Below are 23,661 nucleotides of genomic sequence, written 5' to 3' on the forward strand. Positions count from 1 at the left end.
TAACTGATCGCTTAGGTAAGGTCGTGTTCACCAGATTTCCCCAGTGTACATGGTCACTTAATAACCATTGAAATGTATTGCCATCTAATTTAGAAGGGCCTTAGAGAGCACTGGACCAGTGATTAAACTGTGATTCTCAGAGCCGCCTGGGATGCTGTCAGGGGTGGAGGGGAAACACGAAGTGGGGGTGGTGAGGGGAGAGGAGGAGGGGTGAGCAGGATACCTGGCACCCCTTTCCTCCAGAGCATCTCTGCTTTGATTACTTTGTTATGTTTTCTTTGGTAAAAGAGGTTCCACAGCTAAAGAAACAAAAACCAAAAAGCTCTACTAAACTAGTCCAGTTTCCTCATGTTTCAGATGAGACGCCAGGAGCCATGGGGATTTTCCCAAAGCGACACAGCTGGTTTGTGGTAGTGCAGGGTAGAAGCCGGTGTCTTGAATCACTTTATCTTGCTGCTTACCCTTTGTTACATCAAGGGCTCCTTTGAGAATCTGAGGAAACCTGTTTGGTCCTTTTCTGTTTAAAAACACATACAATAAAATTTGCATTCAATTTTAGAGAGTCTCAAAGATCCCTGAAGCTGATCTCTTGACCCTGCTTTTCATCAGAATACTTTAGCTTGAATTGCTGGTCGGCTTTCCCATTTGCCTTTGTGGGTGGCTTCTTTTTTTTAAAAAAAAGTATTTTGTGGTTTCAAACACTTGGTGGCTTGTTCATTCTCAGCCTTTTCCTTTGTTGGATTATGGTGACAATTGTGGGTGAGGGGACGCATTGCTCAGCATCCTCCTCCCCACATGTTGAAGACAGTCTCTCTTGGCAGGCTGCAAGATGAACAACGTCAATGTGGTTTATACCCCGTGGTCTAACCTGAAGAAAACAGCCGACATGGATGTGGGACAGATAGGCTTTCACAGGCAGAAGGACGTAAGTGTGAACATCACCGGAGGTGGCAGTGCCCTGGCGCTGAGTGGGTGTCTGTCTCTGCTGTTGAGGACTCAGCACGATGTCTCTTTCCTAAAGGGAATCAAGCTGGGTTGCTAAGCTGCTGGAAAGCCCTACCCTATTCTGGGGGGGAAGAAAATAAAGATTCAGTATTTTTTTTTTTCCCTCCATCTCCCTCAAGGTGAAAATTGTGACAGTTGAGAAGAAAGTGAATGAGATCCTGAACCGATTGGAAAAGACCAAAATGGAGCGGTTCCCAGACCTAGAGGCAGAGAAAGAATGCAGAGACCGCGAAGAGAGGAATGAGAAGAAAGCCCAGATTCAGGAAATGAAAAGGAAAGAAAAGGAAGAGATGAAAAAGAAGAGGGAGATGGACGAACTTAGGTATGTTGGAGTTAAGGCACTGACGTTGACCTTGGAGAGTCTTCACTGCTGATTTAATTAGGGATTAACCCTTAAGAACGGTACAGTTGGCCCGGTGTATCCACGGATCCAGTCAACCATGGTTCAAAAATGTTTGGGGGTGGAAAAAATTCCAGAAAGCTCCAAAAAGCAACACTTGAATTTCCCTTGTGCTGGCAACTGTTGACATAGCATTTACCTTTATGACTATTTACACAGCATTTACAGTGTGTCAGATATTATAAGTAATCTACAGATGATTTAAAGTATATGGGAGGATGTATGTAGGTTATATGCAAATACTATGCCATTTTTATAAGGGACTTGAGCATCCGCAGGTTTTGGTATCTGAGGGGGGGTCCTGGAACCAATCGCCCATGGATTCCGAGGGACAGGTGTATTCTGGTATTCTGGTAAATGAAGGGACATATAACGAGCTCCAAGCCTTAAATGAGTTAGAATAAGGCATTTATGCTAATGTGTTGGTCAAATGAATTGCCCTTTTATAGGGGCAGGATATGAGAGTGCACAAAATAAAATAGCTAATTTTAATCTTAGTTTGGTCTGTAAACATCTTCAGGTAAAGAAGAGATACTATATTGAGTGTTTTACATTAGCTATGGTATTTGAATGAGAATGTCTCAGCTCTAAAGGCCAGTGTTAGTAACTCTTAAAAGCTGTTTTTAAAACCTCTCTTTTATAGATTTCGAAAGTTTAAAGTAATTAATGTGGAGAGGCCTGCTCCAAAACACAGCATTTTTAAACAATAAATAGTAGTTAAAACACATCTTGGATCCTGAAATTCTAGTGTATAAGGCCATGAAAATACTGATTGTATTAGTTTTCTATTGTTACTATAACAAATTACCACAAATTTAGTGGCTTAAAATGACATAGATTTATCATCTTACAGTTCTTCATGTTAGAAGTTCAAAATAGTTCTCACTGAGCTAGAATCAAGGTGTCTGCGGGGCTGTGTTTCTTTCTGGAGCTCTAGGAGAGAATCTGCTTACCTTCCAGCTCCTAGAGGCCGCCCACACTCCTGGGCTTGTGACTCCTTCCTCATCTTCAAGGCCAGCAACAGTGCATCTCTCTGCCCCTTCATAGTCACGGCCCCCTCTCTGACCACAGCCTTCTCTGCTTCTAAGGACCAATGTGATGACATTGGGCCCACCCAGATACTGCGTGATAATCTCCCCATCTAAGATCTTTTTAAATTTTAATTTTATTTTAAAATGATAAAAATTTATTCAGTTTTGTAAATTGAACATCAAACCTCTTTTAAATTAAATTTAAATAAGTGAATCGGACACAAGTGGAGAGAAATCACAGGAACTCTGTTAACAGAAAGGGAGTGAGTTCTGGAATCTATTGGTTTTTAGAAAAATAGTGCTGAGTAGTAGCTGGACAGCATTCCGGGTACTTTCATTTCAGCATCTTCCCAGAAGTCCTTGCAAATGGCATTTATCTCAATGCTCTCAGGTTCACAAGAACTTCTAGAGATGAACTACTTTTCTCTTCCTGCTTGTATTACACAATGAACCATTGTACTTTCATCATCTTACCTTATCCACTCTCTTTTTCCATTCCTCATTATTATTCACCAAGTCAGGTTCCATGCCTTTTCAGAGTGCCAAGTTATCAGCTCCATTCTCACTGTGTCAAGCAGTCTTCATGACAATTTATAGTCTTCTCCTCTTCATTACAACTCTAAATTTCCATAGGGTGAAGTCTAAAGAAGATATGTATGAGCTTTGTTTTTGTATAGTTTTATGCTTTTTGGTTTTTTTTTTAACATCTTTATTGGAGTATAATTGCTTTACAGTGGTGTGTTAGTTTCTGCTTTATAACAAAGTGAATCAGCTATACATATACATATATCCCCATATCTCTTCCCTCTTGCGTCTCCCTCCCTCCCACCCTCCCTATCCCACCCCTTCCCATCTAAGATCTTTAATTAAAGTCCCTTCTGCCACGTGAGGTAACATATTCGCAGGTTCTGGAGATTAGGATGTAGACGTTTGAGTAAGATCATTATTCTGCCTACTATACTGACTCTCTATAGATGCATAGTACTATACCTGAAGGGGCCTCAGTTTTTCTTTGAGAAAGAAGGAAATTAATCCTGCCACTTCTAGTCACAGAATTCCTAGATTTTTTCCCACTATTTTCCATAGATTTCATTTGTGATAAGTACACCAAAAAAAAAAAAAAGTTATTGCTCCCTTTGGGAAGGGTATAGGATCAATATGAGCTGTCTTGCCCTGTCCTGACCTAGTTTCCTTGGAATACCCTGGATTATTAGAAAGATCACTGGGCCAGAGTGGAGGTTTTATGATCAAGCACTGGTATTTATTCGTTATCCATATGCACGCGTCCCTGTTGGGGGCTCTGCTAAAACAGGGTGAGTGACTGCATTTACAATACAATATTCAAACGGAGAACTCCGGAAGTATTACCCCAAGTTATAAGCTGCCAGCATGAGACAGACTGATGCAGAGATTTAAACGTTCAATTTGACGTAGAATTGTGAGTCCATTTTGTGTCGTGAGTGAAAGACAAATTACCAACACCATTTGTTTCGAAAAATGTGTGGAATTTTGAGTGATACAGGATTTAGACTAGTTTATTCTTTTTGCTTTTAGTGCGGAGTGGAGAAAAAATTGAAAACATGCCTTTTTGTGCCTCTTAAAACTCTACCGTAATGTTGTTTAGAGACATAATATTATATGTTAGAAATATAATGTCACTATAATGTCACTTAATTTATTTACAACATTTTTTTTTAGACTTGTAGGGTCTTTATATTTTTTTAATATTTATTTATTTGGCTGCGTCGGATCTTAGTTGTGGCCCTCGGGATCTTTGTTGCAGCGTGTGGGCTCTTAGCTGTGGCATGCATGTGGGATCTAGTTCCCAGACCAGGGATACAACCCAGGCCCCCTGCACTGGGAGTGCAGCGTCTTCCCCACTGGACCGCCAGGGAAGTCCCAACTTATAACATTCAATAAGAAAGATTAGCTGACATTTTTGGACACTTGTCATCTGCCCAACACTGCATTGTGCTTTACTGCGTTATCTCATTTAATCCTAACAGTAGCCACGTGAGGCAAATGTTTTGATCATCTGCACTTTGTAGAAGAGGAAACAGACTGAGGAGCAGTTAAGTAACTCGCTCAGAGGCACGTAGCTTGTCTCGGCCTGATTCTCAAGCTCACACACACTGTTACCACTCTCTTCTGCTCTCTGTTCAGTCCATTCCGCAGCTTCTGTGAAACTCCAGCAAAAAGCTCTAAGCTTCGGACTTGTTCTATAACCTGTTTTTATACACTTGCAGTGCTAGCATCACTTTAATTTCTGTTTTTGACTCTTCCACCTGAGAGATCAGAGGCTATGCCTACAAAATCTTCTCATTCTGAAGTCTTTCACTTGCCTTTCTGACAAGGAAAATACCATTAAATTTCACCAACAGTTGATTCTTTTGTTTGGACCATCTGGTAAGGAATGTCCAATTTAATTGCTGTGATAGGTGAAGAAAATTGACTTTTGAGTCTTCAGGGGATTCTGCAGCTAAACTGAGAAGATAGTCTCATCCTGGACAGTATCCCCAGTGCTTCCAGATGATTTCGGGGAAGAAATCCTTAACAGCCTCACACCCAGAAGATATCCAACTTCTTTCCAATTCTAAAGCCATTATTTAGACTCTAGACTCCTTTTTTCAACTTTCTGAACAGGAATGGCAGTAAGCTTTTCATTTCTAATTTCTACCAGGAGAAAAAAAATGGATGGAATTGTCGTTATAATAGTCTAGGTTCTCTGAACTCTAGTCAAGAGTATATCCATTAGCCTCGGGATCAGAACAGAACAAAGCCCACAACACAGAAGGCACCAACTTCCTTCTCAGATGAAAAGAGCAGCAGCCCCTGGAGACAGAACTCCATCTTGTTCTTGTAAATGAGTGCTTTACCCTTGTCCTCGGTGTGCAGAAATTCCAGTGATCTGATAATGTAGATAGGTCTACATAAAGATCATCCTTTTAGGTAGTTTTTTAAAGAAATATTTAGATTGGGAGGACACCAAAGTGTGGAGGCTAAATGATAGCAGTATATTAACATCTTCTATTAACCATTTTATTCATTCACACAATAATGAAAAGTTCCCCTTATTTAGGCTTCACATATTAATTCTCACTTACCCATCTTGTTCGTTAGCTCTTTAGACAGCTTTTTAGCTCACACTTGCCCTGTCAGCCTAGGATCTCATGGGATTTTAGTTTGGAGAATCTTGGTATAGGGTCAGGCGTAGGGAGGAAGCCTCACATGGCATGTTCTTTCCCTACCTGCTGCACTGTAAGCCATACATAGAGTAAGAGGATGTAGCAAAAGAGAGTCTACGTAGGTTTTGAAAGTAGTCAGAGCCTTAGAAGTGACCTTGCCTGGAAAGTTAGAGAAGCAGAACAGCTTCTACTCAGTCTCCATGTAGTTTTTGGAGAGGTCCTTCATGCAGGTACCTGTGAGTCTCCCAGGGGACACCACAGGTGCTGTGGAAGAGTGTCCGTGGCTCCCTCCAGTGTGTCGTAGTCAGTCATCTCAGTAGTTGGATTCATGCTTACAGACTGCTTACCTGCTGTGTTTATTTTTTTTTAATATATCTTTATTGGAGTAAAATTGCTTCACAATGCTGGGCTAGTTTCTGTTGTATAGCAAAGTGAGTCAGCTATATGTATACATATATCCCCATATCCCCTCCCTCTTGCGCCTCCCTCCCACCCTCCCTATCCCACCCCTCTAAGTCGTTGCAAAGCACCAAGCTGATCTCCCTGTGCTGTGCATCTGCTTCCCACTAGCTATCTGTTTTACGTTTGGTAGTGTATATATGTCCATGCCACTCTCTCACTTTGTGCCAGCTTCCCCTTCCCCCCTGCCCCCTGCCCCCATATCCTCAAGTCCATTCTCTGCGTCTGCATCTTTATTCCTGCCCTGCCACTAGGTTCATCAGTACCATTTTTTTAAAATATTCCGTATATATGTGTTAGCATGTAGTATTTGTTTTTCTTTTTCTGACTTAATTCACTCTATATGACCGACTCTGGGCCCGTCCACCTCACTACAAATAACTCAGTTTCGTTTCTTTTTATGGCTGAGTAATATTCCATTGTATATATGTGCCACATCTTCTTTATCCATTCATCTGTTGATGGACACTTAGGTTGCTTCCATGTCCTGGCTATTGTAAATAGTGCTGCAGTGAACATTGTGGTACATGTCTCTTTTCAAATTATGGTTTTCTCAAGGTATAATCTTGGATTCACTTACTTGGCTTTTGTCATACTGTAACAGACATCTATTAACATCAAAATGAAGCTCACCATCTGAACATTGAAACCGGAAGAAACAAGCAAGTCAATAACAGATCAGAAAAGACCAAGGGTAGGGCCTAAGTTTACCTGAGATGGGAATATTTAAATTTGGGAGTCTCAGATCAGAATTGGAACCTGAGGTTCAGGTGATTGAAGTCAGGAAAGTACAAGACCCGGGTAAGATGGCAAGTCACAGGTAAGCATGTCGTCAGTCTGAGAATTGGCATGAACTTGATTTGGGGGCAGAGATTACTTTAGCAAGGAGGTTAATATGTGAAAGGTTATAGCTGATCAGTGGCAAAGCAGGAATTCAAACTCAAGTCTGTAATTCTGAAGTCCACACTTCTACTGTAGCTTGCTGCCTGTGAGGCAAAGAATGCCCAGGTTGGCAAGACCTGAGTCAAGGTGATTCAAAGGCAAATAAAAGAATGAAAAATTAGGTACATTGGAGAGTGACTTAAAAGGTTTTGTTTAGTCCAGAATTTCATGCTGTAAGTGCTAAGGAACAACTGTAGGTTTCCTGGGATATTAGGAAGAAAACTTGTCGGAAGGGTTTATTGGCGACGTGTCAAGGAAGTAATGGTGAGACCAGTGATTGAAAGGATGGTATGGTCAGGTGTAGAAGTGGCTGCTTTCACTGTACCTCCTGTTGTTTCTCTCTCACACACTACTGCTGCTGCCTTCCATAAATAATGCTGTGTTGTGCCATAGGTCTTTGTTTTAATGATAAGCTCCCTCAAAGCAGCACTTCTGCATTCCTGTATCTCCTTGAATGTGACCCTGTGCTTTGCACATGCAGTGAGTGACTCGTCAGTACATTACAGATGAATAAGTAACTGAAATTAGCTTCCCTTGATACAGTGATGCTTGAGCTAAGATCCAAACTATTTTGCTAGTTAAAAGGGCAGGGGCAGTGGAAAGAGTACCGGAAGCAGAAGGAACTGTGTGTGCAAAGACCACATCACAGGACTAAAAGCCAACCCAAACGTCTGGAGCAGCAGGGGTGAGGGAGCCCAGGGAACAAGGGCTAGTCCAGCAGGGCCTTGTTGGTCATGTTTGTCTTCAGGCTGAGGGTTTTGTGAGGTCATTGGAGAGTGTTAAGTCAGGGGTAGTGTGATGAGGTTTGTGTTTTGGAAAGGTCATGTGACTGGCCTGATTGGAAAGGGCGCCACGTAGGGGTGTGGCTAGGCCAGTAGCTGTCCACATGACAGAGTTAGTCACTTGGGCTGTGGTGGTGATGTGGAGGCGGAGAGAACTGGACCAATGAGAAATAGTTTTCAACACTGGACCAGGATTTGAAAATAGATTGGATTCAGAGGAGGGGCAGGGAAAAGAATGACTGCGGGGATTCTGGCTTGTGAAATGGAATGGGTAGTGATGCTATTCTTTGAGCTAGGAAATGCTGGAAAGGAACCAAACTGTTTTTGGTTGGGGGGAAGACCATGAGTTGGGTATGGACATAGGAATCTGAAAGTGTCTTTGAGGCATCCCCCGAAAAAGTCAGACAGGCAGTTGAATTAATGGGATGGAGCACAGAGGAGGTGTGTGGCCTAAAGAAGGGTAATTTGTGTGTTGCTTTCATATGAGTGGGAATTCGGACCCTGTGGTTCCCGAACCTGGCTCGTAGATGCCCATAGCTGGGTGCTTGAAGATATTTTAATCTTCACAGGTGATTTTAAAATAAAGTTGGAAGTGAGGTTCTCTGCTCTTAACTACTTTTTTAACAACATGGCTTTCTCTTTCTGCTCATGCAACTTATTGATCTTATCTGTCCATTTATATCTTACTGATACCACTGACTCTTACAAGCATCATTACTATCTCTCTCTGGGTGTCTCCCAGCTCATTGTCTCTGTCCGTGACAAGTCTCCTTCCCTCTGGCCCTCAGTTTCCAGTTTCTACAGTTCACATTTACTTGGTTGTCCCACCATCACTTCAAGTGTGACATTGTCCTAAACCAAGTACATCTTCTTTGCAACATTTTCCCATTTCTCTCAGTTGTAACATTATTTCCTTCAGATCACTCATGCTAGAAACCTTGGTGTCATCTTTGATTCCTCTCAGATTTATCCCTTTTTACCGGCACAGCCGTTAACCCCTTGCGTTCATGCCCTCAAGGTGGGATATTGCGGTGGACTGGAGCACGAGGGCCTGACTATAAGCTTGGGAGTCAGATCTGGGTTCAAAACCTCCCTCCCCACTTGTTCGCTGTGACACCTTGGACAGCTTCCGTAACTCCTGTGTGTACAGTGGGCCTGCTGCTATCCCTTGCCTTAGGAGGTGGTTGTGGGGATGAGCAGTAATTTATGAAGCACATAATACAGGTCCTAGCAAGTAAAGGGTCCTTGGTAAATGGTAAGTACCGTTGTCATTAACTGGTCTCCTTGCCTTAATTGACCTTCTCCCTCTCTTGTCTCTGCTACAGATTATGTTTTTAAATTTATTTTTTAAAAATATATTTATTTGGTTGCACTGGGTCTTAGTTGTGGCAGGCAGACTACTTAGTTGTGGCAGGTGGGCTCCTTAGTTGTGGCACATGGGCTCCTTAGTTGCGGCTCACAGGCTCCTTGGTTGTGGCTCGCCGGCTCCTTAGTTGTGGCATGCAAACTCTTAGCTGTGGCATGCATGTGGGATCTAGTTCCTTAACCAGGGGTCGAACCCAGGCCCCCTTCCTTGGGAGCATGGAGTCTTTTTTTTTTTTTTTTTTTTTCAGCACGCGGGCCTCTCACCGCTGTGGCCTCTCCCGTTGCGGAGCACAGGCCCAGCGGCCATGGCTCACGGGCCCAGCCGCTCTGCGGCATGCGGGATCCTCCCGGACCGGGGCACGAACCTGCGTCCCCCGCATCGGCAGGCAGACCCTCAACCCCTGCACCACCAGGGAAGTCCCAAGGGAGCACGGAGTCTTAACCACTGCACCACCAGGGAAGTCCCCGGATTACACTTTTTAAAACACTGGTATTATGTGGTCTTACTTTCCTTTGTCTCTTTATGTATTTTTACTAGAACTTTTTATGTAGCCACTACTGAATAGGTCTTATTTCCTTTCCTGATAAGCTTTTTGGGGTTAGGCTTTGTCTTATTCATCATTTTCTCGTTTCTTCCCATTCCATTTTCTCCCCAGGCTTAGCGCAGGGTCTTATACATCATGGATATTTAATAAATACTTGTCGAATCTCATCTGTCTACTCCATCGTGTACTGTGGCTTCCTGCTGATCGCACTGCTCTGACTCACATAGTTAGGACAAGGTAATTTAGCCCCACACATCCGGCCTGACTTCCCGCTACTTGGCTTTCAGACTCCACTTGAGTTGGTTTGAAATGTCATTGTAAGTACCATCTCTTTGCCTTTGCTCATGCCGATCTCTGCATCTGCCCTCCTCAGTCATCCTCCCTACTTGTCAGGCTCAGTTTGGGTTACACGTTACCTGAGAAGAGTACCCCAACAGCCCTTTCCACACTAATGTGTTTCTTCTTTTGAATTCCTTTAGATCTATAGTCTGGACAGTGTACTTCAGGTCTGAATCATGTCTGCTCTTGGCTATAGATGAAGTTCCTCATCTGAATAATGCCACCACCTACCGTTATTGTGGAAGTGACATGATATGAGTGAGCAAGCGTGTTTGTAAACTATAAAGTGTAGTGCACATGTTATTTATTGTCATAGATATTTATCCTTTATATGTTGCAATCTCCTTGAGCTCAGCAGGGATTATATTTTCTTCGAAAGGCCCTCAGCATTGCTAGATACCTGGTAAAGGTTCATGAGATACTTGGCAGCCAAATAACCTTACTTTAAATGTGTTTTTTTCTTCTAGGAGCTATTCATCACTAATGAAAGTTGAGAATATGTCTTCAAATCAGGTATGTTCAAGTTCTTTGCTCTAATGTTGTGCCTTGAAATAATTCACTTAGTTTTTAATGATCGAGTTTCTGGCCAGTGTTGGTTCACATGTTGCAGATGGCTTGACGTGGTTTGGCAACAGTCATACACTCAGGTGGATCCTATTAGACATTGACCGCCCCCCCACCCCTTCCCTGTGGACTTTGCCTTGTGTTTGTTTTTAAGTAGGTCACCTCGTGGAAAGAGATTGTTACACCTTGTCTGTTGTGAAGTGCAGGTCTGTTAGTATTTATAGGACTTTCCCATTCCCCATTCCCCTCTTTTCTAGTTGCAGGCATGCAAAAGTGCCTTTAGTTATTACTGTTCTATGTTAATGTGACCGTAGATACTATACTGTAATTGAGCGAGGACAAAATTATCACCTTCAGTTAAATGAAACAAAAGATCTTATTTGTAGTCTAAACAGCAGTATTGGTTGTCTTCATGTTCCTCAGGACCTACGATAAAGGGAAATGGTGATCCACGTGTCTTTCCCAAAATTTATTTTGAAGTGTCTAGAGATAGTACAATTTAGCTATTATTAAACAGTCTTTGCGGAAAATTTAAATTAGGTGGATATATTTGCTATGTTGAATGTTTATAGTATAATGTATGATGCTTTAGATCTTTGTTGTCCAGTGCACTGGGCACTCATTGCATGTGGCTATTTAAATTACATTTAATTTAATTTAATTTAAAAATTCAGTTTCTCAGTCACACTAGCCATGTGTGGCTAGTGGTTATGATATTGGACAGTGTAGAAATAGAACATTTCTGTCACAGCAAAAAATACTGTTAAACAGAACTGCTCTAGATGCTTGGAAATAACAGAATTTAAGGTCCCTTAAGGGTTACCTAGCCAAACCCCATATTCAGTGCATGAATTATAATTGTTAAAAGGATTTTACACCTTGTTCATAGCTATATATCCTTCTAAAAATGGATAAGAACAATATTTTTATTCCTGTCTCTTTGAAAAACTAAATTTATGAGTCTCCTTTCTGAGTCAGAGATGTATCTTCATGATTTATTCCTGAAAAATTCCAGAGTAGTATTATGTAATTAAATAGAACCTTGAATTTGAAGTTTAGACACTTAAACTGTCATTTACTAATTGGATAAGACTAATAAAGTTATTTAACCTCTCAGAAGGCGTATTCATCGGCAACAAAAGGAGACATATTACTTCCTGAGGCTGTTCTGAAATTTAAACAAGGTCATGTGTGTGAAAGTTCTTTGACTTAGACAATATAAACGGTCATTACTATTTCTTATCTTTGTAGTCCTTAGTTGTTATTTACACACAGAGTATCAGTATCAAAAGATGAGACGTATTTAATCCCTTCTGGAAACTATTCTTAGAAAACAGTTTAACAGTTGAGCAGAAGTCTTTAACATAACCCAAATCTAATGTCTTTGTTGTGATTGTTGTTGCTATTGAAGTTTCCTGTTATTTAGAGACAACTTTTCAGCAGAAACCTGGCACGTATATTATGTTATAACCTTAGGCATTTTCATCATGGATTTTCAAAGTTTGAATGTTGTTTTGGAATTAAGAAATAAACACGCGCGCGCGCGCGCGCCAATATACATATGTATACAAACACCACCATAATATAGCTACGGATGTTAAAAGTTCCAGAATTAGGAAGTCAGATTTGTAGACCAAAGGATTATTAACCCTTCTGCCTTTCCTCTCTCCCCCGTTGCTGCTACCTCTGTTCCTGAGGCCCAGGTTGGAATCGGGTTCAAATTTCTGAGAAGTTTTGCATTGGGTGTTTCCATTCTCTCTCTCTCACAGTGGTAGGACTCACACAGCTTTTCCGCATACTTCAAAAGAATGGGCTTTCATTCTCTTTGTAACTGTCTTCTGTTAAGGGGACGCAGACCTTTTTTTGATCCACTTTGGCAGCATGATCAGTTGATTTTCAGTCAAAGGCTGGTGTTTACATAAGATATGACTTAATTTTTAATTTAGCTTATATGAGTTCATCAGGAAAAATATTAGTCTTCCACTCTGAGGTTGGTTTTAATTTTGAGTTTTTGCTCTCCTATGTAGAATAATTCTCTTCAATCTATAATTTCTTTCTAATCTTCCTAAATTAGGCATCAGGAACCATCAGCAGTTACTTTTGACATTTTATTTGCATATCACTTTTTAAGTGGATGACAAGAAACCTATTTTGCTACGCTGAAAAACATATTGACTCTTAAAGGGAATCTAAAATACAAAAATTGTCCAAATCAAGTCTTGGATCGCAGCTATATATTTAAACGTTACTTTAATCCCAAACACAGATCCCCAGACACATGGCAGCTCTGCAGATCTAACTCACAGCCTTTATAGGGAGTAATTTACTTGGATTGGCCCCAAGCCACATTATCTTAGTGAGTTTTGGGGACACAAACATCCTCAGTGTTTGGCATCTAAAGCTGACCTTCAAAGTTGCAGGCTGACTCTTTCAACATCCCTAATGCTGTTATTTCAGTTTAGAACTTTCGGGCAGTCAGAGTTCTGGTGCGTGGATAGACTACAAACATTAGTTTTCTTTTTGTACAATTATCCAAGGCATTTTTACTGTGGCCTCAGTTCGTTGTGCTAATTGAAGAGAAGCACAGAGAAGCCTGCTGAATGAAACTGGAGATCAAACCAGACTTCACAGAAATCACTGTTTTCCACCTGTTCCTCCTATTTCCCTGCCCATCTTTAATACGAGTTATTAAGGAGAAAAGCATATAGCATACCTATAAGCGTAAGTCCTCTCCCTCTCTAACAAGTCAGGTATAAAGCAGCGGGAAAGAGAGAGAAGTCAAAACAGTGTTGTGTTCAAGTTATGACATTTTGAAGCAAATATCCCGGAAGTCACATTATTAGTGAATGTTGGCATCCAGAGCAGTTTTCTTAGGGTGTGCAGTAGCCCAGAAAGGTGTTTGGGGCTCTACTTTTGTACTTGATCTTCAGGACTTGTTTACACTATATACCACCATCATGTAAGATGTTTTTCATCAAAAGCTTGGCAAGCCAGCTAACTTGATAACTAGCCTGTAGTTTCCTGGTGACTTTTTCAGTTAAAAAAAAAAAAAAAAAAAAAGGGGCTTCCCTGGTAGCGCAGTGGTTGAGAGTCCGCCTGCCGATGCAGGGGACACGGGTTCGTGCCCCGGTCCGGGAAGATCCCACGTGCCGCGGAGCAGCTGGGCCCATGAGCCATGGCCGCTGAGCCTGCGCGTCCGGAGCCTGTGCTCCGCAACAGGAGAGGCCACAACAGTGAGAGGCCTGCGTACCGCAAAAAAAAAGAAAAGAAGCCATCTTGTGAAATAACAGATACGTGATAACCCTGAGGCTCAAAGTAATGGAATTTAGGTCAAAAATATTTTTGCATATTTGCAGCTTTGTTGGCATTAAAACATTGAGGCAGTATTTGTTTGGTTTCATTTTATGGTATATTTGTTGAAGGAAGAGTTACATTTCCTTTCGGTCACTCTTGCTACATCCTATACTAGGTCATTGGGCCTTACTTCATAATTTGGGAATCATTGGTCTCTTATTGCTGGGCAATCCAGGCCATGTAATGACACCTTAGAGAATATAGCTGCTAATCTAGCTATTCTAAACAACTAGCAATTAAAGATAGAGAAGAAATGAGTGAATATAATTATTTTACTTTTTACTCTGAATTCTGCAGTTCGACATAAGGAGGCTTGTTACCTAATACTAATTGTAAATTTTTTTAATCAAGTTATTTATTTCGAAGGCTTTTATGGTTTCACTGTTTTGTTTCCTACAGGACGGCAATGATTCAGATGAATTCATGTGAATGGAGAAAAGGACCTTTTAAAGATGTGAATTTAGGGACAGTTGCAGAAGTTTTGATTTCATCTGTGTTCTGAGTCATAAACAACAACCAACCAAAATAATATTCTACAAATATTACCAACTTCGGAGTTAAAAAAAATTGTTCCCTTTTCTGCTTTCAGAAAAGGAGCAAATACACACACACACACACACACACACACACACACACGCACACACACACACGCACACACATGTATACAATATAGTTGGACTTGAAGACAGCATATAACTTTAGGAAAGTGAAAATATTTTTGCCAGAGCATGTCCTGGTACCTCATGAAGGTTGGCTGCCCTTGTTCTTGGAATGTTCCCCTCACCCCCGATTTCCTGATTAGAAAAAAAAAAAAAAAAAAGCATGGGTTTTGAAGGTGATAGTGATATTTTCAGAAGGTTGCTGGCTTCAATGGTCGTGTCCCATTGTGCCATCTGAGTCTGTTAGCAGAGCTGCCCTCAGCTCGTCCAAGCTTCCACGTGCTACATCCTTCCTTTTCCCATTGAGAGCCTCCATCCAGGTATCATGAGGCTTAAATAAATAGTTGGTGTTAATCAAGGTTGGGCCTTTTGGCGATTTTTACCTGAGCACCAAGTAACCCCAGCTGCGTATATTAAACTTCAGGCTCCAGAGTCATTTCTCAGCAGTGAGGGGAGAAATAGGAAGGGATGCTCTGTGGATCATTTTGAAGATGTAGGTTACCTGATTTTTGTCTTGGGATGTAGCATAAAGCACAAGTCTACTTGGCAGTTATGGTTTTAGAAAGAATTAAGCATTTCACTAGCCAGCCAAGTAGTTTATTTACCTTGAAATAATATTTATTTTGAGTTAGAACCCCAGAGTGCAGATTTCTCAATTGTAGACTCAGTAACTTAATATGTAGCCGTCCTACCCATCTGCACCACCTGCCCTCCAGGATGATTCTGAATAGAAGATATATTTTTATTCAACCCGTGTGGCAAGAGATAGGACAAGACAATGAAAGGGGAAGGCACAAAGCCTGCAGGTCAGAAGGCATGCAGATGCACATTTTAACCACACGCAGAGTCTGCAGCTGTATTCTAACCCAGCAAAAATACCTCCTCCAACAGATATTCCACCTGTAACAGCACTTTGGAGTGGCGGGTAAAACCACAAGACTTCAGGGTTTCTGTTTATCCCAAGTTGGTGTATGGGGTTGAACTGGAAGATTTCCTGAGACATAACTCGGCCAAATTGTGAGAAGGGGTGTGGGAGATGACTCCAGAAATTTGTGATTGTGTGTGTATATATGTCCAGTCATATTCAGCCTGGAGTTCTATGAGTTGGAAATGTAATAATAAAGACTCGTTTTTTTATTTGGGAGGATACTGATATATAAATTCTTAGCTTGTTATTTCCTTCCCCAAACTAGTTTTGAGGGTGATCGGGCTGTGAAAACCTCATCCATTATATAGGCTTAAACTGGTAGGTTCTACGGGGTAATCTTCCTGCCTCACTGATAAATGTGTCTCTCCCCCAGATGCCCACTGGGTCAGAGTGGATGACCTTTCTCAGACACACTCTGGATTGAGTGTAAATTAGTAACTGTGCTTCTTCAATTAGGTGGCCCTCCTGCCTGGTTACCGTAGGCAAACTGCTGCAAATGTCTAGAATGGGGAGGCTTTACTTCTAACATCGCCGTTGTCACCTCAGCTCTCTCTGCTGCTTAAGAAGGACTCCTCTCTACCGCACGTTATAACATATACAGGGAGAGCTTTTGAAGAATACAAATGTTTTTACTCTAGTGTGAGAGATCCTGGGGTCCACGTCGTACGCATGTCCTAACTCCCAGCTGACACTGGTTTCAAATGTCAAGGGCTCTCTTCTGAATCCCTGGCACTCAAACCTTGCTAGCTGCTCTGTGGTGGTCTCCTCCTACCTCTGCCTGTGCGATGGGTAGGTTTCTTTCCCCAGCTCCCGTGGTCCCAGAGGAAGCATCGTCCTTTTCTTTTGAGGACATTGGTTCAGTGCCAACAGGTCAAACTGTTGGCACTGAAGTCATCTCATTTCTTGCTATTGGCATGTTTCCTCAACTTCCTGTAGGAAAATTCCAAATTGTTGGCAATTTTATGAGCTGTGTCCTTGATCAAATCATGCATAAAGAGGATTTCTCTTTCCAGCTCTGCCTTCAGTTTCCCCACTCTGATCTGCGTGCAGGTGAGGTTCACATTATCATTTAATTTACTTCACAAACTCTTGTATTCCTGTAGCTTGAGAATTTATTTCTTATCCACCTTTGTTGACCTAGGGTCATGATCTTTGGGCAAGGGAAAGTTTGTCACAGTGCTTGTGGTGGAACAGACTAGGATGTTTACCAAAATATAGGAGGTTTTGACCTTAGCAAAGTAGGCACTAAGCTGTAGTTGAACCCCTTCAGTATCTCTTTGTTGTGCTGGGTTTTTTGTTTTTTGGGTTGTTTATTTTTGCGGTACGCGGGCCTCTCACTGTTGTGGCCCCTCCCCTTGAGGAGCACAGGCTCCGGACGCGCAGGCTCAGCGGCCATGGCTCACGGGCCCAGCCGCTCCGCGGCATGTGGGATCTTCCCGGACCGGGGCACGAACCCGTGTCCGCTGCATCGGCAGGCGGACTCTCAACCACTGCGCCACCAGGGAAGCCCTGTTGTGCTGTTTTTAACACTTTCTGAAGCCCAGATTTTGGTGAACCTTTTAACTCTTCAGTGCCAGTGGTTTCCCCCACTTGGGAAGGAAGGTATGAGCCACACATACAGCAAGATTAGAGAAGGAGAGTTCAGCTCTAGCCTCTTGTTTAGGAGCAAAGCTCCTCTTCCCACATTTGCGTCCGTCAGAGACGGGAAACTCGTTTTCCAAGCTGGAACAGATTATGGGAAAAACTGAGCAGGATGGAGAAATGGAACATTTTGCAGTTTTTCCCGAGCTGTGGTATTGAAGCTGCTTTTCTCTGATTTGAAGTACAGTATTGTGAATAATAAACCCCATACTCAGAATGATCATAGTAAAGCTGAGTGGGCAACCTTTGGATTTTAAAGTAGACTGTGAAAATATCCAGCTGTACTCAAAAGTGTAAAATTAGAAACTTAAATTCCAAGCTAAATGTCCATCTTGACCCATCTAACTCCAGCAAGTATGTGACAGCTGGGAAATGAGGACAGCACGGCTGGTGCTTCAGCAGGCTCACGTTCAAGTTGGGCTTCGTGAGAGCTCTTCTCTGCCAAGTGCACGTGGGCCCAGCACAGGGCAAGAGACTCGTGTGCGTTATATCATTTCACAAACGAAATGCATGATGCCACCCACGTATCCATCATGTTCTGGATGAATGATATGTAAAATAGAATAAAAGCTGATAGTTTGAGAAGAACCAAGTGTGTGGGGGGGATTTCACTTTTACTTTTCTCCTCCATGATGTAGTCTCACTGATGGGATGTGTAATTATTTTAGGCAAGTAGGAAGAAGGAGGTTCTCGGCTACCTGAGATGATGCCCTTTGAGCAGTCAGTTTTGCCCTTTAGCAGGAAGAAGAGAGCAAATTACAGTAAAGGGAAGATGGCCCAAGAATTCCACGAAGAGAACTGAAGAACTCAGAGCCTGAGAGCCGTGATCTTTGAGCCCTAGAATTTGAAGTCTATGACTCATTCCCCGCCCCCCTAGAGTTCCTAGGGGTCTGCCTGAGACCCTGACCCTGGAATGAGGTGCAAAACATGTAGACTTGCTGGAATGGTATCACTGATGAATGTCGTATCTCTGGGCCAGCGTTCTGTTTATAGAGTCACCCCTTCTGTGACAGTGCTTATTCTAACGTTACCCAGTATGTTGGCAGGAGGTATCAGGATAGAAGGAGCCACAGAAACAGTCAGGCTTTGCTCCCAGCTATAAAAAGCATGTTTGACTCCTTAAATGTTTATTAGAGGATGCTGAGTTCTGTTTGTCACTAGTCAAGGCAATACCTGCGCCCTTTTGGTTTTAACTGCCTTAGCTGCTAGAATCCTGGGGTTTAAGGGTTTGAGTAAATCAACCTATCTGGGGAATGTAGGTTGAAACCAGACTTTTCATATAGAAAAATGTAGAGATCCGTGTGTATTCTTGGCGGACTCAGGAGCACACTGAAAATACAAATAGCTGTCTAACGCCGTGTGTTAACCGCGGCTTACCATTAGAATATACATGCCTCCATTTTCTCACAACTGATTGCTTTGTTTTGTCTTGCTGATTTCATGGTGTCAGTTATTGGAGGAACTCCAAGCTCTCCACCTTAGTGGCTATGACTGCAGTTCTGTACTGTGCCAGATGAAATAAGAAACAGGTCTCTGTGTTGGCACGCGCCTGTGGGCTCTGACTAGGCATTTTCTGCTTTTGTTGACGACAGCCAAGGAACAGAGGCCAGGGGAAGGGAACGCTCACCCTAGAATCCCATGTAGCTTTTGCTAGTACCCAACCCTGGTGAGTGGGTGTCAGTGTTTAAGGCTAAAAAAAAAAAAGGAATTCTCCAAAGTCAGTATTGTTTTTCAATCCCACATCAACCCCATCCTGTAACCACTGCATTAAAAATATAAGACTAATGGCCTGACGTTTCACATCCTGCCTAGGTGAAGGCTTAGCGGCCTGCATTCTTGCTGGCATTTTGGTTTCTGCCTCAGCACTTTGCCTTGTAGAGAGAAGGTCAACATTTGCTTATGATTTCTGGGATATGCTTATGAGAATGGGATTTTCCAGGTGTTGAGGGCTCTTCTGTGGATCTTGAACCGTTTTAGCTCTTAGTCAGATTCAGGGTCAACAGGTTAAAATTGCAGACTGAGAAATGTCAAGAGAAAAATACAGTTCGAGGCAATGGCCTTTTATCCGTCTCAGCCTTGCCCAGAGTTATCTTCAGTTGTGAAGCCCCTCTCTTCGTTATATTAATCCCTTCAAAACTCTGAAATTTTTGTTCTTTGGTTAACGTACTCTGCACCCAGTGAGGCTTACATAACTTATTTCCAAACTAGAATTGCTTTAAGAAGAGTCTTAGGAAAAGGATGGAAGGTCTGAAATAGTCAAGGCTTAAATTTAGTCACAGGAAAAGCTGTACTAGTACCTATGGTTGGAAAATGTTTCCTTTTTCAATAAGAAGGGAGAGGGCAACCTGTGTTCCTGCCCGCCTCCCGCCCCTCGGCGAGGCCCTTCGAGATCCTGCTCCTGCCGTGGCGGAAAGCGTTCCGCTGCCATGTTTAAGTCCAGTGATCGATTAGGGCTTTATTGTCGTTAAGACCTTCGTGAACAGGACAATACACTGATTACCAGGACTCTTTCTCCCTCACATCTGTCCAGACAACTGCTCGTATATCAGGGATTCAAGAGGATAAAGGAAACACACAAACCTTCCCTCACTTCAGCATGTCGACTCCTCCCTCCAAGCACCACTGAACTCTGCTGGATCTCCGGGGATTCTGAGTTGGGAAGAATGTTTAAAATATTTCCCTTTATGTGATTAGAAATTCAGAATTTAAAAGGTAGAAAAGGGCACAGGTATTTTAGGGCAGTGAAACTACTCTGGATGATACTGTGATGGTGGATACATGTCATTATACGTTTGTCCAAACTCATAGAATGTCCAACACCTAGTGAACCCAACTGCGAACTGTGGACTCTGAGTGATAATGACGCGTCATGTAGGTTCGTCAGCTGTAATGGACATACCGTTCGTGAGGGATGTTGATGGTGGGGAGGCTGTGTGCATGTGAGGGGGGCAGGGGGTACGTGGGAACTCTGTACCTTCCACTCAATTTTGCAGTGAACCTAAAACTGCTCTAAAAAATAAAGTGTACTTAAAAGAAAATATGGGTAGAGTGATAAATGTTTGCAGTTCCCCTTCTTGGAGGCTACCAGTAGTACCAGTTTTCTATTAAAGGCAGAATGTCTAGATCTGGACTCAGCTGAGCTCGGGGATTCGGCCTGCTTCTCAGCCCGGATGTACCAGCGGCTCAGCGAAGGGGGAGTATGGGGGGACTGCTCTATGCTTCTGCCTCGTGGGGCATTTAATCCAAGAGAAAATGCCCAGCCCCTTCCCAGAGTCACCCCTCGCTGGGGCTTAGGGGAAGGTCAGGAGTTCAGAAGTGGAGAGGAATGAGAGGACAAGTGGTGTCTTGGTGTCCCCATCCACGAAACAACCTCTGTCTGGACACGGAGGTACAGGACAGGTTCTCTCTCAGTAAACTCCCAAGTTCCAGTTAAAATCTGAGTGCAGTGGAGAACGAACAAAGGAAAAGAAAACTGCTTGCTTTCATCTCAGTTTGTGCTTGGGGGTGGAGAGGGGGTGGGAATAGGACTGGTCTCAGGCAACTCGGGATGTCAGCACCCCAGCCCCCCTTCGGTTCTGTCTCCCGCCCCCAGCTTGCTACCTTAGCTACCCTGCATCCCAGCGCCTCTTCTTACTATGGCAGAAAGGACGGGAGAGAAGATCTAGCGTGGGTGAGGATATGCCCGTAGCATGAAGGAACGGGAGCCGTACACCATTTTCACCCTAGATTTTACCTTTAGGAGTGTGCATTTTAGGATGTAACTCAGCTCCTTTACTATGTGACTTAACGACAAGTCACTTGACCCCTCTGGGCCTCCTGTTGCCCACTGGAGAAAGGAATAGGACTAGAGGAAGGATTATAAATCCCAATGCTACGGGGGGCAGGCTGGTGATGGGAATGAGGGCCCGTGAGGCGAGGTGGGCAAGCGTGTGCGCACCACGTGTGGGTAGCTCTTCTAAAGGGGGCAGCTGCCGCTGAGCTCCAGCTGCGAATTGCTCCAGGGAAATCAAGTTCCATAAGACAAGCCAATGAATAACATTCTTTGAAGGAGCTGAACTTGACAGGACAGGGGAAAAAGAAGAGCGTTTTAATTTCACCTTCCACAATGGTCTGCTTTCCCTACCCTTGGATGACATGTTGGATGAATAGGTCAGATTCCATGACTTTCTGACCGCTTCCCAGGATAGGAACAGTTACATTTTTAAATTACAGTTTCCTTTTATGTATTAAAAATTCCAGTCTTATATAGAATGGATAAACAACAAGGTCCTACTGTATATAGCACAGGGAACTATGTTCAATATCCTGTGATAAATCATGATGGAAAAGAATAGGAAAAAGAAAACATGTATGTATAACTGAGTCACTTTGCTGAACAGCAGTAATTAACACAACATTGTAATTCAACTATATTTCAATAAAAAATAAATTAAAAAAAAATTCCAGTATCATTTAAATCCAAACTTTAACCACAAATAGGATTCCAAACTTCAACCCACCTTCTGGTTCAGGTCTGATTCTTCACTCTGCCTCTTCCAGCTCTCCCTGGGCTCCCCTTGCCCCCCAGCAGCTGGCTCCTCTAGGGGTGGGGCAGAGGCTAGAAAGGTAGGTTTAAGGAGGGTTACCACTTGGTCCTCCTTTACAGAGCCAATGGGAGGGGTCCGTTGAGATAAGCACTGTTGTAATCTGGCTGTTGGTGTGTCTTGCAGGTAGAATGTGGATATACTCAACTACTTACTGCTCTCAGTTTTGAGACTTCACGAATATCTGATAGCAAATTACATTACAAATCTGGCTTTTAAGTCAAATTTCCAAATGTGTATATGGTAGCTCAAAATTATTCAGCACTGCTAGATCCAATCAGACCTGTCCATGGGCTGTCCATCGCCCATGGGCTATCAGTTTGAGGGCTCTGGGTCAGAAGAGTTCTGAGGTCTCTTCCAGTCATTGTCATCTGTGAATTTATGCTTTTCCTAGATTTAGTAAGAACCACTGAAGTCCTCCAAGCTTTTCCCCTTATAGGAAGTGTCCCTCCCCTCTAGGAATTCTGGGCGGCAGAGGCCTCCTGGAAATGTTTTATCCTGAGTAGACACCTCCAGCATTCTGAAGAAGCAGGAGATGAAGGGAAGGGCCAGAAGGTGGCAGGAGAGAACAGCATGAGTCAGCTTCCGTTCGGTTGTAGTTCCAGGTGTCCCTCTGAGCCCATATTGCATTCCTGCAGTTGGCTGGGAGGTTGACACAGGACCTCAGGGACCCCTCCAGCGCCAAGAATCTTGAAGCACATCAGGAAAAGAGATGCTTCTGTTGGTGGGGGTGGGGTCCCAAAGCTCTTGGCCATTGAATTCTCAGAAATGCGGGGTAGAAGGTGCCCGGACCTTCTAAACCAATGCCATGTATCGATCTAAAAAGAAGCTGGGGGAATTCCCTGGTGGTCCAATAGTTAAGACTCCACACTTCCACAGCAGGGGACGCGGGTTCGATCCCTGTTTGAGATGCCGCATGCCACGTGGTGCAGCCAAAAAAAAAAAAAAAAGTTGTCAAAACATAAGGCTTATATTTGAAAACAAATCTCTCTTGTTTCAGAATCAGCCTCTCGCTTTCCTTCCCAGGCATAATGCACAAGTTGCACTGAATCATGGAATTTCATAGAACCGTAGCCCGTGGAGGTTGGAAGGGACCTGAAAGATTATTTAAACCAATTGTACTCTTCTGTGTCCTTTCCAACCACCCATAACAGAGCTCCTCCATTCTCGGCGTGAATGCATCCAGAGACGGGAAGCTCATGAATTTTTAAAGCCATTTGACTATTAGAAAATTACTTGATTGCGTCCCCCGCACCGGTAGGTGGACTCTCAACCACTGCGCCACCAGGGAAGCCCCTAAAGGGAATCTTATTGTGATTTTTTTTCTATGACTTGCCTCTTTCACTCAATATTATGTGTTTAATTAATTTTCCCTGTTAAAGATATCCTGTTAGACTTGAGTTAATTCTGGCTTTAATTATCTCCTCTAACCCTTTATAAATATTATCTACATATTTCTAAGTATTCCTTCTATATTATCATCCAAAAAATTTGGGGCAATGTTGAATGGGTAAATCTCAGGGTAGTACCTTCAGCAAACTTCTAGAAACATCCCTTCTGACTGAGATTAATGGATTATTTAGCACTCTTTGGGCACAGTCACCCAGTAACTAGTTCTCCTAGTTTTACTTTAATTCAGACGGTATTTTCCTACTTGCTCACATGATTATCAAAAAACACCTTGCTACTGTATATAAAATAGATAAACAACAAGGACCTACTATATAGCACAGGGAACTATATTCTGGAAAAGAATCTAAAAAGGAATATATATATATATATATATATGTATAGCTGAATCACTTTGCTGTACACCTGAAACTAACACAACATTGTAAATCAACTATATTTTAGTATTAAAACCCCCCACACAAAACCT

The 23,661-nt window shown here is 42.7% G+C and overlaps 1 protein-coding gene across 5 annotated transcripts in view; it reads left to right on the forward strand.

Moving 5' to 3' along the window:
- The window catches only part of CCDC25 (coiled-coil domain containing 25), a 79,068-nt gene that overhangs the window by 24,521 nt on the left and 30,886 nt on the right, over nt 1-23,661 (forward strand). The window contains exons 6-9 of one of the 5 annotated variants that reach the window (XM_029203946.1): nt 822-925; nt 1,125-1,327; nt 10,521-10,566; nt 19,730-20,637. In XM_029203946.1, the coding sequence (XP_029059779.1) occupies nt 822-925; nt 1,125-1,327; nt 10,521-10,566; nt 19,730-19,825 (449 nt within the window). In that variant the 3' untranslated portion in view covers nt 19,826-20,637. Of the gene's footprint in view, nt 1-821; nt 926-1,124; nt 1,328-4,442; nt 4,580-10,520; nt 10,567-14,370; nt 14,811-19,729; nt 20,638-23,661 lie in introns of those variants that run through there. The other 4 variants (XM_029203947.1, XM_029203950.1, XM_029203948.1 and 1 more) reach the window with 4 other exon arrangements.

The sequence above is a fragment of the Monodon monoceros genome, unplaced genomic scaffold (assembly GCF_005190385.1).
Source record: "Monodon monoceros isolate NGI ecotype Baffin Bay Population unplaced genomic scaffold, NGI_Narwhal_1 Super_Scaffold_5, whole genome shotgun sequence".
Lineage (NCBI taxonomy): Eukaryota > Metazoa > Chordata > Mammalia > Artiodactyla > Monodontidae > Monodon > Monodon monoceros.